This window comes from Podarcis gaigeae (genome assembly GCF_964106915.1).
Source record: "Podarcis gaigeae genome assembly, chromosome: 10".
NCBI lineage: Eukaryota > Metazoa > Chordata > Lepidosauria > Squamata > Lacertidae > Podarcis > Podarcis gaigeae.
The window spans coordinates 36068382-36086174 of NC_139686.1; the positions used below are offsets into that span (position 1 = coordinate 36068382).

Genomic DNA, 17793 nt, shown 5'->3' on the forward strand with positions numbered 1-17793 from the left:
ATTTGAATACGCTATGGTTCCTCTATTCCTCCCCATCATCAGCAATCTGGAACAGATTTTTTTTTTGGGGGGGACAACACATTTGGGTGGAAGAGGTGAAAGCAGAAGTCCCACTGTGCAAGCAGAACCTCAAATGAACAGATAAGAAGCAAACTGCATGGATAATCTAACAAATACTCTTACCTGGAAAGAGAACATGTTCTTTTACTATTATCTCAAGAAAGATACAAGGACCTATTTTGAATGCACATTCAGTGACTAATGATCAGGATTTGTATGTTTTCGATTTGGTCAGCTATTCTTTACAAATACCGTTTAAAACCTTGTTTGCACAGGGTTTTAAAATCATACAGGCAGCCTCCTTGAATAGAAGAGCTTCCCACTTTAGACATTCATCCTCAAACTCAGAGAGTGGTCTCAACTGTGTACAGGTAATGTGTTGGAAGCAGAATGTCTGGACTGCATGCCTCCATTTCTCCTCACGTGTTTGGTTCCTCAGCTGCTTTGTATAGCTATATTAGCCCTATTTGGGCTAATAAGCAATCAATAAGTACATACAATAAAACAGTGTAAGATGACAGCAATAAAGGCTTTCCAGAAAGCTAGATAAACTAAACAACCTAAAAACTTATTTTGAAATTACATTATTTAAGTTATTTCACTGAAAACCGATCCAAGGAAATGTTAAATAAAGGCCAACATATATTTTTGTTGGGGAGAAGGCATTGTTTAATTACATAGAAAGCCACTGGACTTGGGGGAAAAGGAACCATCTTTCAAATATTATACAAGAAGAGAAGTTACAGTCGTACCTTGGAGGTCGAACAGAATCTGTTCCGTTCAACTTACAAAACATTCGAAAACCAAAGCACAGCTTCTGATTGGCTGCAGGAAGCTCCTGCAGCCAGTCAGATGCTGTGGAAGCCCCATTGGAAGTTCGGCTTCCAAAAATAGTTTGCAAACTGGAACAGTCACTTCCTTGTTTGCGATGTTCAGGAGTCAAAACGTTCAAGAACTAAGCTGTTCAAAAACCAAGGCACGACTGTATTTGCCAATATAGCAACTATCTAGCACTTTCACATGCAAAATGCCAAGAAGCTTCTATCAACTAATGCAACAACAATGATTCATCAAATAAACCATGAAACAAACCATAAGCCACATACTTTCAGCAACTGTCCATTTCTTGTTCCCAAAAACAAAACAATCTTGTTCAGAACCACAGTGGCATAAACTGACACCAAATCAGAGTGGCTCAGCAAAGTTGCATTGTTGATTGGCCAAGCTATCTTGTTCTGAAAAATCAAATACAGAAGCAAAATATGAGTATACATCATTTTATCAAATATGCAACTTGTTATTTTCAAGCTACCTTAACTATAACTTGCTGCTGAAAGCTTCTTTATGGGAGGTAGCGTTGCACTTCAAGCAGGGCTCCACACAGTATTATTGCAAAACTTTGGCAACTTATGGGTCGGTTTAGATACAATGCTAGACCACAGTTTAGTATTACGAGAATGATTCTAGGCTTCTGCTGAACTCACATGACCACCCCAATACGGCCCTAAAGTGAAGTTTGGAAGCTTCCAATTTTCTCCTATCAGGATGAGAAATAATAATATCTTAGGTGTAAATGTCATGTTTTAAAGCAGAGTATGAATCAGGAGACCAGAGAAAAACCAGGAAACAAACAGCATGTATTACTTGAACACTGGAAGCATTCATACAGATAACAGCTATGCCTTCTGGCAAACATCTCATCAGTCATGAGTTTAGCTGTTCCTAACTGTACAACTACAGCAGCATGTTCTTTAGACGATATTTACTGTGAACCTAGCTAAAGATTATATGTTGGGTGGGCAGCTTCCAACAAAATATTAAAAATACAATAAAACATCAAACATTAAAAACTTCCCTAAACAGGGCTGCCTTCAGATGTATTCTGAAAGTCAGATAGTTGTTTATTTCCTTGACATCTGATGGGAGTGTGTTCCACAGGGCAGGTGCCACTACCGAGAAAGCCCTCTGCCTGGTTCCCTGTAACCTGTCTTCTCGCAGTGAGTGAACCACCAGAAGGCCCTTGGTGCTGAACCTCATCGCTGAGCGATGGGGGTGGAGACCAGTTTAATTAAGTCAGTTAATCATTGCAAACACAAATAAACCATTAGGTGGGGACCTGAACTATAAAATCAGGAAAATGTAAAGGCCAAAAACCAAAGAAATGAAAAACTGTGCTGCAATTCAATATTTTTAAAAGGATATAAAAAAAATTGTGACAATAAGCACTTATTTAACTGGGCATGATAGGCCCCATTCACACATCATGATCTTTGCTTTGGAAGCTATGATATGCAGGAACTTAATACTCTATCCTGCATCCCTTTTCTCCCATTTTACCCCTCCTTTAGCACCAGCTGGTAAACAGGCCAGGAAGTCACAGTTAATCACAGCTTCCTTTTATGTCCAAACTGATAGCTATGATTAACAGCTTTCAAACAAGCAAGGATTTGGAAGCAAATGTTGGGAGCCATTAACCATAGTTCCCTGGTTCAAACTGAATGTAAAAAGAAGCTGTGGTTAACTAGGCTTGCTGGCTGGTGTCCCTGCTCATGTGACGGGAAGAGCAAAGGAAGCTACAAAAGTTAACCATCTGAAGACAGTCAAATCTTCAATCCAAGAGAGTTTATGCAAAGCAAGGGGACCGCATATTTTTCAAAGGGGACCCTTTAGGGAAAAAGTGTTTTTTAATAATTATTTATTAATTAAATTTCAATCACATTCCTTCTTTCCAAAGGAACCAAAGTGCAGCATACAGCAAAATGGAAAACATTCAGAAACGATCAAAAATCCTCAAATATAATTTCAAGGTTGTCAGGAACAATATATTTCAGCAATCAAATGCCTGGGTGAACAGAAATGTTTTTAAATTCCACCTAACAGTAAAGAGGGAGTACAGGAAATTGAATCCAGCCAGCTTTCCCCTCTGTCATATATACTCAATTTTATTTAAAGTGGCTCAACTCAAAACAACACAAACACAAAACACTAATATATATCAAATGATGCTATACTATACAAACAAACAAACATCATGATCCATTTATATATATTTACAAAAAGATGTACGATGGATTATCATGTTTGTGAGTACATAAAACACCATTTTATATATTAGGTTCATGGGTATATTTGTGTTTTGGATGCTGAAGAAAAAACTTTGTACACAGATTTAACACAAAATATAATTTGATGTTTTGCCACTCAATCTCCCATATTATTGAAGCTCCTGGCATTAATTACATGTGTGCATGAAGTTGTGCTGTACTTCAAGAAAATATATGCTGCTATTGCAGCATCTGCCAATGCTGTTTGTGGTCTAAAGTGTTAGGGGCATGGAATGCTGAGCGATCAACATATGTGGTTTGTCAGCTCTCAACCCTGTACAAAGTTGCACAACCACTTTTAAACAAGACAGGAAAACAACATTGTAACACCAGGAAAGAAAGAAAAAGTTTTGCCATCTTATCCAAAGAGGAAGTGCTTCTATATTCCTTTGCTTTTTCCATAAAGCAGGAGAACACAATGTGGTCCATTAAATAAGGCATATCTACAAAGGGATGCGGGTGGCACTGTGGGTTAAACCACAGACCCTAGGGCTTGCTGATCAGAAGGCTGGCGGTTCAAATCCCCGCGACGGGGTGAGCTCCTGCCAACCTAGCAGTTTGAAAGCACGTCAAAGTGCAAGTAGATAAATTGGTACCGCTCCGGCGGGAAGGTAAACGGCGTTTCCATGTGCTGCTCTAGTTCGCTAGAATCGGCTTAGTCATGCTGGCCACATGACCTGGAAGCTGTACGCCGGCTCCCTCGGCCAATAAAGCGAGATGAGCGCCGCAACCCCAGAGTCGGTCACGACTGGACCTAATGGTCAGGGGTCCCTTTACCTTTACCTTACGGGCGGGGGGGGGGGGGAGTGTGACTACACCAGGTTTCCTCAAACTTGGCCCTTCAAATGTTTTTTGCCTACAACTCCCATGATCCCTAGCTAGCAGGACTAGTGGTCAGGGATGATGGGAACTGTATTCTCAAAACATCTGGAGGGCCAGGTTTGAGGAAGCCTGGACTACACCATCAGCAACACTTGTTGACAGAAATTAACATCCAAGCAACCTAATCATCTATGGCCTAAACTACACACATAGTGATGACAGACTTAGGGCATTGACATTGGTGAGATAATTTGGCTCTGCACAGCTGTCTTTTATTTATCCAGCCTTCCCAACTGTATGCTTTTTTGGACTGTGATTCCCAACAGCCCCAGCCGCCACAGCCACGGAGAGGGGTTCTTATTTTAATTAGGCATTTTTGATCACCTTTAATGTGGCATCCCAAGGTGGTGTCCAAGAGATATAAAGCATTAACCAATTTATATCATTAATACATTAAAGTTTAAATACAGAAACATTCCAGGGCAGAACTTTAATTCCTTGTCCTCACTAAAACCCAGGTTGGAATTGGGGGGGGGGGTGCAGTAAGAAGAAAAGTCCCATTGGTGTCAATGGGACTAAACTGCATGACAAATGTCACACTTAGTTAAAAGAGGTATGTTTTAAAGCAGTGTTTTCTTCAACCTAATCCCCAGATGTGGTTGGACTAAAATTCTCACCACCCACAGCCAGCTTAATACAATTACTGCTTTGTATTATTGTAATTTATTTGACTTATCTCTCACTTACTACAGAGACAATTTACAAAGATTAAGAACCAAGAAGAATTCCACAAAACAAAAACGATGTGTTCAATAAAACCATTTCAATAACCCATACAAAAAAAAATACCTACAGAAAAGAACGCACCCTCCTAACCTTCTTCAGAGTGGAAAACAGGAGAAGGGCCTCAAATGAAGATTGAATGGTCCAGAGGCATTCCCACAAAGGTACAGTGGTGCCCCGCAAGACGAACGCCTCGCAAGACGAAAAACCCGCTAGACGAAAGGGTTTTCCGTTTTGGAGGCGCTTCGCAAAACGAATTTCCCTATGGGCTTGCTTCGTCCCCCAGACTGTCCCCGGACCTGGTCTGAAGGCGGTTTCCATAGGAACGCATTAATTGATTTTTAATGCATTCCTATGGGAAACCGTGCTTCGCAAGACGAAAAACTCGCAAGACGAAAAGACTTGCGGAACGAATTAATTTCGTCTTGCGAAGCACCATTGTATTTATAGATGAAAAGCAGCACTTTGAATTGGGCCCAGAAACATACAGGAAGACAATGAAGCTGTGCCAACACCAGTGTCTTAAGATGGGCTCACCTTGATCCTGTTAACAGTTAAGTGGCTGCATTCTGCACCAGGTGCAGTTTGCAAGCCATCTCCAAAAGAAAGCTACACATAAATTGCACTGCAGTAATCCAATAGAGTGGTACCTCAGATCAAGAGCTTAATTCATTCTGGAGGTCTGTTCTTAACCTGAAACTGTTCTTAACCTGAAGCACCACTTTAGCTAATGGGGTCTCCTGCTGCCGCCGCACTGCTGCTGCATGATTTCTGTTCTCACCCTGAAGCAAAGTTCTTAACCCAAGGTACTATTTCTGGGTTAGTGGAGTCTGTAACCTGAAGCATATGTAACCTGAAACGTATGTAACCCGAGGTACCATTGTATTGAGGCTGTGAGAGGATTCATAGATTACTGTAGCCAAATTATCCCTATCCACAAAGCGTCATCGTTGGACCACCAGCTGAAGCTGCTAGAAGGCACTCAGTGGGGATGATCTTCACCCCAAATGAGTAACCAACATGATGCTCTCCAAATGTTGTTCTTCTACGACTCCCATCATCACTAACCATCAGTCATGCAAGCAAGGATGCAGGATGGAGGTAACGAGTCCAATATCTTCCGGAACGAACATGGCTGGGTAAGTTCCATAGCTGTTCTCTGCCAATGTTGTCCAATTGAAGTTATGCAGGAAGGCACTGACAATGTAGTAGGATCGCATCCTATGCACAACTAACCCGAGCAATTTCAACCTTACTCAGTTGAAAGCTGAATGTCTGAAATCTTGCAGATCAATTGCACGCAAGGCGGAGAGCTTAAAAGCTCCTTCTGCACTGGGTTTTCCCAGTGTGGAAAGAGCTTTTAAGCGCTCAGACTTGCTGGTACCAGGCTCTGGGATGCTCTCACAATATCTTATGGAAACTTGGATGGCCCTGTGAGATCTCACAAGAGCATCCCAGACCTTAGTAAGCAGGTCTTGAGAGCTTAAAGGTTCTCTGCCTTTCTTGTAAGATAAGGATGGTTGTTTGGGGGGGGGGGTTCCAAAGGGGTGGTTCAGGTACTGGTACAGTATATGTGTTTTTGCTTATATGAATCATCCCCAGAATGTAACCCCTGTGCAAGACACAATCATACTGTAGTCCTCCCCCCCAAGCCCTCCCACACTGTGCAAACTTTATCCTTCTTTATAAAATGTGTATTTGTTTTAGCTAGCACTTACTCCACTGAAGCTAACAGATAAGTTGTGCAAGTATTAAATGGCACAAAAAGACGCAACAGGATGCTCCAAGTCTATGGCATACTATTAAGGCATCTGACGTTTTGACACAGATCTGATTTGGTCTTGCAATATTACTACTAATACTATTACAGTGGTACCTTGGGTTAAGTACTTAATTCGTTCCAGAGGTCCGTACTTAACCTGAAACTGTTCTTAACCTGAAGCACCACTTTAGCTAATAGGGCCTCCCACTGCTGCCATGCCGCCAGAGCATGATTTCTGTTCTCATCCTGAAGCAAAGTTCTTAACCTGAAGCACTATTTCTGGGTTAGCGGAGTATGTAACCTGAAGCGTATGTAACCTGAAGCATATGTAACCCGAGGTACCACTGTAATTCAATTGATAAACTGCCCTTTATCAAAAGATCCTAGGGTGGTGTACTACATTAAAAACACAATACAGAGCATCAATGATAAAAATATATAATAAAAATATAGTAAAAAGCATACTGACAAAGAGCCTCATAATAAAATAACCATCCTAATAACAGTCCTGTTCCCCACACTTTTACAGGCCATAGATTATTTAATAGCCATAGACCTGGGTAAAGACATGTAATGATGGGGCCAGGTAACCCTCTCTGGGGAGAGTATTCTACAATCAGTTAGCCACCACAGAAAAGGCCTGTTGTCTTGTTGCCACCTTCCAAACCTCTCTGGGAGTAGGGACATAGAAAAGAGCCTCCGATGACAAGTGGAGGGTCCAGGTCGCTTTGTATGGGGGAAAGGCTTTCCTTAAGGTACTGAAGTCCAGAGCCATGTAAGGCTTTGTAGTACTCTGAATTGGGCCACACAGAATTCACGAGAAACGTGTTGATGGGAACGTGTTAACCTTAACACAACTCTGTCATAAGACCAGATTGTGATAGAGAGATCATCCCTCTCTTCCAGTATCATTCACTGTATTGCCTCTCTTTCTGTAGCCAAATATCCCTCTCATTCTCTGAATGTACGTATACACAAAACACCTGGCCAGGCCAGATGGCTCACTATGCTAATCTTTCATCAGACTTATTTATCTGAAGGCTTATAGAACTTCTGTGACTTAATTCCTATTTAAAGGAAAGCTATGCTTAAAATGCACCCCATTTTGAAAACAGCTAGATCTGACACACAGTATGTTAAAAAGAAATTCATTAACTATAAAAGCTAACATTCTTGTCAGATTACAGGCATACCCTTTATATTCATGTAGTCTGCATAAGGCAGTCCAATAAATAATTTTTGAGGGGTATATTACTGTGTTTTGTTCTTTTCACATAACTCTTGACTAGGCCAAAACAACAGCAACAGCAGCAGCAGCAGCAAGAACGAAAACTAAATTTGCCGTCCACAAGACAAAAGCGCTGCTCTGGTTCGCCAGAAGTGACTTAGTCATGCTGGCCACATGACCCGGAAGCTGTACGCAGGCTCTCTCGGCCAATAAAGCAAGATGAGCGCCGAAACCCCCGAGTCGTCTGCTACTGGACCTAACGGTCAGGGGTCCCTTTACCTTTACCTTTATGGGTAACATATAAGGTGTAGAACACTTTATGGAGTTTTTCCCAAAGCAGAATCAGTGCAAGAGACTTCTGCTTTCTACAAATGCCATGCTAGAAAAGAAAGAAAACTCACTTCTTCCCATATCAGTCCTCTAGCCCCTGCAGAAGATTTGTGGAAGAAGGGGGTGTTGTTTTACCTCATGTGGGGTTTAGGAGAAAGCAAGATATGGTGCAAGTTCCTCTCTTAGGTTTTCCTTCTCCACCATGCTGCTTCTTGCCTTCATGGATGTGAAACAAAGGCCCCCTCAGCATCCCCAAGTCCTATACAAATGTGAACCAGACTACTAGGGACAAAAGGTTATTGTTAAATTTCTAATTGGACTTTTGCAGAAGATAGAACATCCTTGCACAACTTCTATTTTTGGCAGAACCCTTTCCCTTTTTTCCCAGTTTACAGAGAAGCCAGGAAAGGTATGCTCACCACATAATGAGGAACACTCACCAGTGGCAAGAGTGTGAGAGGAGGACAATTGTGGAGCTCTACCTCATAGTCACCATGGCAACTTGAACAGCCATAACAATAAGTGCTAAAATACCAGAAGCAAACATGTTTTTAATTTCCTTTTGCTTCCAGCTTGTTTTCAACTTTTTATTATTTTTTTGTTTCATTTTATGTCTTCATATTGTTGTAAACTGCTGTGATATATTCTTTATGATTTAACGATATATAACAGGCATGTCCAACTCCCTAAAGACTGTGATCTACTCCCACTATTAAAAAAAACTGGCAGTGATCTACCCATTGTCAGAGTTATCAAGCTTTTTTGGGGGAGGACTGTCAAGAGTTGAGCTTTTTGGGGGGGGTTGGCAAGTGTTATTGAGCTTTTTGGGGGGAGGATAGTCACTTGACGCTTCCAGGAAACAAGGGTCAGGCGACAATACTTGCGCTTCCCACCTGCCCCAACTTTCCTTGCTGTGGAGGAGGGACATAGTGCCTGGGGCGTAGGGCCAAAACATTTCCGTGGTCGACCAGGGTCACCCTGGCGATCTACCTGTACATTGCGGTTGACCGGTTGAACATGTCTGGTATATAAAAATAAAGTATTTAAATAACCGGTGTGCCAATCTAAATTTCTGAATAGTTGTACAGGTCCTTTAACTGGGGGTTAGAAGTACAGTTATACGTTGGATCTCGAACGCCTTGCGAGTTGAACGTTTTGGGTTCTGCTTTGTGAATGTTCTTTGGAACCCAAACATCCAACACAGCTTCCAAGGCTTGCAAATGGCTACAGAAGCTTCCTGCAGCCAATGGGAATCCGTGCCTTGGTTTCCTAACATTTTACAAGTTGAACGGATTTCTGGAATGGATTCCGTTCGACTTCCAAGGTACCGCTGTAATCTGAAAACAAAAACATCTAGACAAGGCACAAAATATCCGCCAAGTGTGATTTCCCATTCTACAACATTCAGTCTCATGGTACACATCCAAGGCAGCAACCCCAAATACATCTGCTGGAAGGACGCCCATTGAAATACTTCTGAGAAAGCCTGCAGAACAGAGTTGCTCATCTTTAGAAGGGCTCTCTGCAGAAGAGGCTTTACTTTTCCAAACATCTCATGCAGCCTGAACATTTCCCATTTGCAGCAAGCACTGCTCCCATTCCTTTCAGGTTCCTAACCTCTTACGGCCAAAGGGCACCAATGTAAGGGACAGTCTTGGGCGCTACAAAATATACAACCAGCCCACAACCAAAAAACAAAACCACACCTCAATTTAATGTAAAAATTGGAAGGTGGGAACCAAGCAGGGTTCACAAGGGCACCATGTTGGGGGGCCCCATCCCTAGGTTACAGCGGCCAGACTAGTAAAGGCCTGAGGGACTCTTCCTTACACTTTAAAATAATGATGATGATTTTATTTACTTTTCATGATACAGAAGACACATTTTGAGAAGAAAATTGTTACAACGGTAAAAACAAACAACTTGTTTTCCTATTTATTAAAACAGTTTTATAGCCAGGGTGGCTGTTTGGGTTACAGATGCTCATTTTATTATCTTTCCTTTAAATATATGTTATTTGAAGTCTGCTGGAACACGTGTGGAAGGGGACTCACTGCAGAGAACTCCATCATGCAACCTACAGCAAGCTTTGACTCTAACTCCCATCAGTTGCTGAGTGGTAGAGCCAAGACTATGGGCTGGCTATGCAAAGTGTTTTAAAGTCCTAACTATGTGATGTCCTGCCCACCTGCCAAATAAGGTCCACATAGCCAAAAATGTTCCACAGCACAGGTTTAAAATGTGATTCTATGCATACTCAGTGTATTTCTATTTTTTTTACTAGGTTGGCAATCTATTTTCTTCTTGTTTTTCATACTAATGTATCCAGAATGCTGAACCAGCAACATCTAGGCTCATCGCAGGTTCTCTTGAGAGCCAGTGTGGTGTAGTGGTTAAGAGCGGTAGTCTCGTAATCTGGGGAACCATGTTCGCGTCTCCGCTCCTCCACATGCAGCTGCTGGGTGACCTTGGGCCAGTCACACTTCTCTCAGCCCCACTCACCACACAGAGTGTTTGTTGTGGGGGAGGAAGGGAAAGAAGAATGTTAGTCGCTTTGAGACTCCTTAAAGGGAGTCTCCAGCTTGTTTTGGACTACAATTCCCATCATCCCTGACTACTGGTTCTGCTAGCTAGGGCTGATGGGAGTTGTAGTCCAAAAACAGCTGGCGACCCAAGTTTGGGAAACCCTCATCCAAATAATGCATTTTTACCACTGTGTGACTTGAAGTGCCCACAGAAAAAGGTTTTCTCCCTCTCTCAAAGAATTAGAGATTGTGGATAAGTGAATGTTAGATGATTCGAGATAAGGGAAAAAGTTGCTTCACAGAGCATATCATTAAACTATGAAATTCACTCCCACTGGAGACAACCAACTTGGACAACGTTTTTAAAGGATCGGACAAATGAATGGAGGTAAAGCAAAGGCTACTAGCCTTGATGACCATGCTCTGGCTGGAGGCCACGTGAAGGGACAGTGTTCTTGTACCTGGATCCCATAGGCATCTGGTGAGTCTGGTGAGAACAGGGTCTGGACCAGATAGGCCACTGGCCTGATCCAGCAGACTCTTCTTATTTCCTTATGATACCAGCACCAAAAAAATGCTGTTCTGCCTTGCAAGCTGTTTTAGATAATGGACAACACTACAGCAAACTGTTGTTTTTCCCCCCATGAGTGTTTGCAGAGATTTATATGTCAATGCACTTAATGTACAAGAAGCATTTTTTAAAAAAATTGGTCACATGCATGTGGTGAGCTGACTTGCCATTTCAAACAGAAAAGCCTTTCTTTGCAAAGCTGTTGAGTAACTTTTTTGCCACTGCAAACCCAACTGTCTGCTTCCTATGTTGAGCAACATCATGAGATCTTCTTTTATATATGCTCAGCTAGCAGGACATCTTTTTTTTGCCAACTCATCCAACAGTAAGTGCACTGGTTGCAGTGGGAAAGTAAAGCATCTCTCTGAAACCAAAGGGGGCTTGACAGTAATTCATGTTGGCTGAACTTCTTCTATAGAGTTGCATCTGCTCAGCCTTTCAGCAATTGCGGGTGATTACCGTATTTTTTGCTCTATAAGACTCACTTTTTCCCTCCTAAAAAGTAAGGGGAAATGTGTGTGCGTCTTATGGAGCGAATGCAGGCTGTGCAGCTATCCCAGAAGGCAGAACAGCAAGAGGGATTGCTGCTCTCACTGCGCAGCGATCCCTCTTGCTGTTCTTGCTTCTGAAATTCGGGGGGGGGGGGGAGAAATTCTTGTTTTTCTCCTCCAAAAACTAGGTGCGTCTTGTGGTCTGGTGACAGTGGTACCTCTGGTTACATACGCTTCAGGTTACATACGCTTCAGGTTACAGACTCTGCTAACCCAGAAATAGTTCCTCGGGTTAAGAACTTTGCTTCAGGATGAGAAAAGAAACCGTGCTCTGGCGGTGCGGCGGCAGCGGGAGGCCCCCTTAGCTAAAGTGGTGCTTCTGGTTAAGAACAGTTTCAGGTTAAGAACGGACCTCCAGAACGAATTAAGTTCTTAACCCGAGGTAAAATCGCTCAAATTCGGGAAGAAGTAGACTCCACCGTGGGAGCAGGGCTGGGGCGGGAGAGTGCTAGAGTTCTGTCTAGTCAAGTTGAGTGGGATCAATTCCAATCTGTTACCTCCGAGGATGTGGACAGGCTGCTTGGACGAGTGAAACCAACCACCTGTCTCCTGGATCCTTGCCCATCCTGGCTTATAAAAGCTAGCCGGGAAGGACTGGGCGATGGGCTTTTTGGGGTGGTGAATGCTTCCCTCCGTGAGGGAGCCTTCCCAGACCCACTGAAAGAGGCGGTTATTAAACTGCTTCTTAAAAAACCATCTTTAGATGCGGCCACAATGGCCAACTATCGCCCAGTCTCAAATCTTCCATTCTTGGGCAAGGTGATAGAGCGAGCGGTTGCCGAACAACTCCAGGCACGCCTGGAAGAAGCGGACCATTTGGATCCCTTCCAGTCGGGATTCAGGCCTCATCATGGGACTGAAACTGCCTTGGTCGCACTGGTTGATGATCTCCGGCGGCTAGGGACAAAGGTGAGAGCTGTTTCCTAGTTCTACTGGATCTCTCAGCGGCCTTTGACACCATCGACCATAACATCCTTCTGGACCGTCTTGAGGGGCTGGGAGCTGGGGGCACTGTCCTACAGTGGTTCCGCTCCTTCCTCCTGGGCCGTGTTCAGAAAGTGGGGGGGGGGGATGAGTGTTCAGACCCCTGGGCTCTCACTTGTGGGGTGCCTCAGGGTTCTGTCCTCTCCCCCATACTTTTCAACATTTACATGCAGCCGCTGGGAGAGATCATCAGAAGGTTTGGGCTGGGTGTTCATCAGTATGCGGATGATACCCAGCTCTACCTCTCTTTTAAATCAGAACCAGTGAGGGCAGTGAAGGTCCTGTGTGAGTGTCTGGAGGTGGTTGGAGGATGGATGGCAGCTAACAGATTGAGGTTGAATCCTGACAAGACAGAAGTACTGTTTCTGGGGGACAGGAGGCGGGCAGGTGTGGAGGATTCCCTGGTCCTGAATGGGGTAACTGTGCCCCTGAAGGACCAGGTGCGCAGCCTGGGAGTCATTTTGGACTCACAGCTGTCCATAGAGGCACAGGTCAAATCTGTGTCCAGGACAGCTGTTTACCAGCTCCATCTGGTATGTAGGCTGAGACCCTATCTGCCTGCGGACTGTCTCGCCAGAGTGGTGCATGCTCTGGTTATCTCCCACTTGGACTACTGCAATGCACTCTACGTGGGGCTACCTTTGAAGGTGACTCGGAAACTACAACTAATCCAGAATGCGGCAGCTAGACTGGTGACTGGGAGCGGCCGCCGAGACCATATAACACCGGTCTTGAAAGACCTACATTGGCTCCCAGTATGTTTCCGAGCACAATTCAAAGTGTTGGTGCTGACCTTTAAAGCCCTAAACGGCCTCGGTCCAGTATACCTGAAGGAGCGTCTCCACCCCCATCATTCTGCCCGGACGTTGAGGTCCAGCGCCGAGGGCCTTCTGGCGGTTCCCTCATTGCGAGAAGCAAAGCTACAGGGAACCAGGCAGAGGGCCTTCTCGGTAGTGGCGCCCGCCCTGTGGAACGCCCTTCCAGCAGATGTCAAAGCGATAAACAACTACCTGACATTCAGAAGACATCTTAAGGCAGCCCTGTTCAGGGAAGTTTTTAACGTGTGATATTTTACTGTATTTTTGGTTTTTATGGAAGCCGCCCAGAGTGGCTGGGGAGGCCCAGCCAGATGGGCGGGATATAAATAATAAATTATTTATTATTATTATTATTATTATTATTACCACTGTACTTGCTGTTGTTTTAACCTTCCAGTGAAGGGCAATTATTGTTGTTGTTGTTGGGTTCAACATATCCGGAGAAATGCATCCCCTGTCATGGGTCTCACCCCACAACCCTCATGCAGTAAGTTCACCATGCTTCCTTAAGTTAGCTACCCATTATCAGTTGTGAGGCTGTCTTCCACCCGTAAGTAAACTTTTGTCTAGTATTCCCTGTGAAAGTTCCTTCTAAATTAGAGCCTGTTGGGTCCCACCAATGGCCCATCTAGTCCAGAATCCTGTTCTCACAATGGACAACCAGATGCCTGTGGGAAGCCCACAAGTAGGATCTAAGTCCAAGAGTACTCTCCCCTTGTATAACCTTCAACCGTGAATCTGCAGTACAGTGGCCAGTACAGTGGTACCTCGGGTTAAGTACTTAATTCATTCCAGAGGTGCGTTCTTAACCTGAAACTGTTCTTAACCTGAAGCACTACTTTGGCTAATGGGGGCCTCCTGTTGCTGCCGCGCCGCTGGAGCACGATTTCTGTTCTCATCCTGAAGCAAAGTTCTTAACCCGAGGTACTATTTCTGGGTTAGCAGAGTCTGTAACCTGAAGCGTATGTAACCTGAGGTACCACTGTAGCTTTTACTTTGTTGTTGTTGTTTAGTTGTTTGCTCGTGTCCGACTCTTCGTGACCCCATGGACCAGAGCACGCCAGGTACTCCTATCTTCCACTGCCCCCCGCAGTTTGGTCAAACTCATGCCGGTAGCTTCGAGAACACTGTCCAACCATCTCGTCCTCTGTCGTCCCCTTCTCCTTGTGCCCTCCATCTTTTCCAACATCAAGGAAGCTTTTATTTTACTTTCATTAATTTGGCTAACTCTTTTTAACAGCTCTCCAAATATTGGAATTTCTGGGTGCTTGGTATAATCTTTTTCTTTTTCTACCAGTCTTTCTATTTCAGCGAAACTTGATGACAGCTGTTTCACATCATCACACAACTTTTGGCAAATGTGGAAGATACACCTGTTCACCCTGGCTTTTGACATGTGAAATGTATATTTTTAGGACCTAACTTGTTTTAGTAATTTTAAGTTGTTGAAAAACAATTTTATATTGTGTTTTAATACTAATGTTGCACTTTAATTGTTGCAACCTGCCCTTGAACCTTAGGGTGAAGGGCAGATAATAAATTGGAATAACAACAACAGCAACAGCAGCAGTATTCATTAATATGGACAACTTCAAACTTACGGTTAAACCTACACAGAAAGCTTACACTCTTTCTTGTTCTGCCCTGTACTATTTAGTATTTTTTTCTATGTATCTTGAGTTACAAATATTGACAGTGAAGACGGGAATATTCTTAAGAGTCACAGGGTACATGCAAGCTTTTTATTTACTGCTCCCTCCATATCTAGATTAGGGGACGGGAGAGAGAGTAACTGAACAGAAAGTGTAGGTGTTTATATGGTGGTACTCCCAAGATGCTTAGGGTATTTTATTGTGGGATCAATGCAGTGGATTTTTGCATTTTGGTGGTTTCCTTAAAAAAGGTCAACAATTTTGGTGGTGTCCTATAAAACAGCTCAACAATTTTGTAGGTGTCAGGAATTTTACTCTTTGAAATATGGCAACCCTATTTTTGCACCATCTACACAACATCACTGCTGTACATGCCAGCCTGTATTTTCCCTCCCCAGTTAATGCAGATTTGCCTTTTGGGTGGGGAGATAAGTTGTTAAGAAAAACGAAAGCGAAATCCTGTTGCGGACTGCCTCTTTGTGACATTAAGCCACGTAAGAAAAAGAAAATAGTTAGGCGAGTAATGCCCCAATGTGTCTTACTATTGACCTAGAAAACTCACTGTGTCTCAGCTGCTATTAACTCACCCAGTGGGCTAGAAAGCGCGACCGAGCTTATGGGGTTGTTGCAAGCGCAAGGAGACCGCAAAGTTATTTCACATCTTTAAAACGGTCTACCTTGAGCATCAGACCAGCCGGCAACGACGACGGTGCGCTGTTAGAGCCGGCCCTCTGGTCTCCGATTCCGCAGGGCAACAACGCTCAACCTATAACCAAACTACTCACGCATGTCTCCGCAGGCTCGTGGGCGCAGATCCTGTTCGAATCGCCAAGGGCGCATCCCTCCGAGACGCTCGACACCTGGCTGAGGTTGAAGATGCAAAGGGCCGTGGAGGTCGGAGTGGCCGGACCCTCGGCCGAGCCGAAGACGCCGACCCAGAGGCCGCGCTCCTGGACGTAGTTGGAAGAGAGGATCCTCCGGGTGAAGCCACCGCCGCCGCAGCGCAAGATGGCCTGGCCGTGGCCGAAGAACCGGTTTGCCGGCATCTGGTTGGCCACCAGCATCTTGGGCTCCATGCTGAGGCTGTAGTGATAATAAGGAAAGAAGAACTGCCCGCTCCACAGGAACGCGCCCGCGAAGTGCAAGTAGCAGCCGTCGTCCACCAGCAGCCGGTGGTCCTCCGAGACCGGCTTCTGGCGCTCTTGGAGAGCGACGGCCACTCTGGAGTCGCCCCTTGCGAGGCACTCTCGATCCAAGTCGCTGGAATCGTTCAGTCGGCGAGACGTGGCCACCACCAGCCGCCACTCGGAGCCGCGGGCATAGATCCACCCGGCGGCGGAGCCATTCCGCAAGCAGGTCACCACCTCTTCCCCGAAAACGGTGGCGTTGGCGTCGGCGCCCAGGCGCTCCTCGTAGCAGGAGCCCTGCGGCTGCGTCCAACAGGTGAGGAGGCGGTCGTTGCCGAAGGGCAGCAGGAGCTTGTTGACCGTCGTCCCCGAGTCGAGCGCCGGGCTGCTGCGGTGCTCCTTCGCCCAGGCCAGCGAGGGCTCCACTTCGTACCAGCGATTGCCGCTGGCCACCAGCAAGCGCCGCGCGCTCGCCGCCAGGTTGGAGAGCGGCTGAGGGAAGGTCTGCGCGCGCGCCGCCGACGCCTCCTCCTCGGCCGCCCAGGCCAGCACCGAGGCAGAAAGCAGCAGCAGGCAGTAGCAGGCGAGGCCGCCGCCCAGGCGCCCCCTCAGCCTTCGCCACCAGCCGGCCATGGCCACACACACACGCCGCGCTCCGGCTACCTAAGGCGGCTCTGCAGGCAGCGTGCCGACAGCTGCCCCATGGCTGCGCGCTGAGGGCGGGAACCTCCCCCTCTCCTTCCCCTCCCACCCCACCCTCGCTCTCTCTGTGGTTTCCTCGGTGCCACCCAGAAGACTTGCGCGCAGAAGTTCCTTTTTCCACGTCGCTGGGAAGCACCACTCGGCTCGCGCGTGCGAGCTTTCCCGCCTGCCCCTCGCCGCCCACCCTCGCCAATGTCTCGCCCCGCCCCCTGAAGGCGCGTGCAGCTGGGGCGCTGCACGTGTTGGAAACTGGCCGGTCTGCTGCTTCCCGCCAGGCCCCAGTCTCCCCACCCCACAAACGCCCCCCCCCCCGCCTTGTTTAGACATTGGTGAGGTCCATAGGGGAGCAAGGCGCTTCAGCGGGGTGGCTTAGCTCCATGGCCCATTCCAAATTATTGCGGGGAGGGTTGATTGGGTTTGGTTATGGTGCGCCACGCCCTCTTCCTTGCCAGCTGGTTGCCCTATCCTCCTCGCCCCTCCCATCACGAGACCCTGTTCGGAGACAGCCAGAGAGCATGCGCAAACGACAAGAGGGAGGGGGTCGTAGGGATTGGGCCAAGTTGGGAGAAAAGAATTCGCTTCCACCCCGTGACCTTATCCCAGAGCCTGCTTTGACCACACATCCTAGGCCACGCCCCTATCTGTAGGCCACGCCCCTTTCCGGCCCCTGCTTCATGCCTTCCTTGAGTGTGCTTGCCTGGCTGGAATAAGTCCTTGAGCCGTGATCATGCTTCCCATGTGTGTGTATGTGAATTGCGTAAAGATGCAGTTAAA

General features: G+C 45.8%; 1 protein-coding gene across 1 annotated transcript in view; it reads right to left on the reverse strand.

Annotated features, from left to right (window-relative positions):
• Positions 1-17512, reverse strand: part of PLXNC1 (plexin C1) — a 61825-nt gene extending 44313 nt beyond the window's left edge. Inside the window, exons 1-2 of the mRNA XM_083698537.1 lie at positions 15976-17512; positions 1167-1295 (exon numbers count right to left, since the gene is read on the reverse strand). Of these exons, the coding sequence (XP_083554663.1) occupies positions 1167-1295; positions 15976-16950 (1104 nt within the window). The 5' untranslated portion in view covers positions 16951-17512. The remainder of the gene's footprint in view (positions 1-1166; positions 1296-15975) is intronic.
• Between the last annotated feature and the right edge of the window lie 281 nt (positions 17513-17793).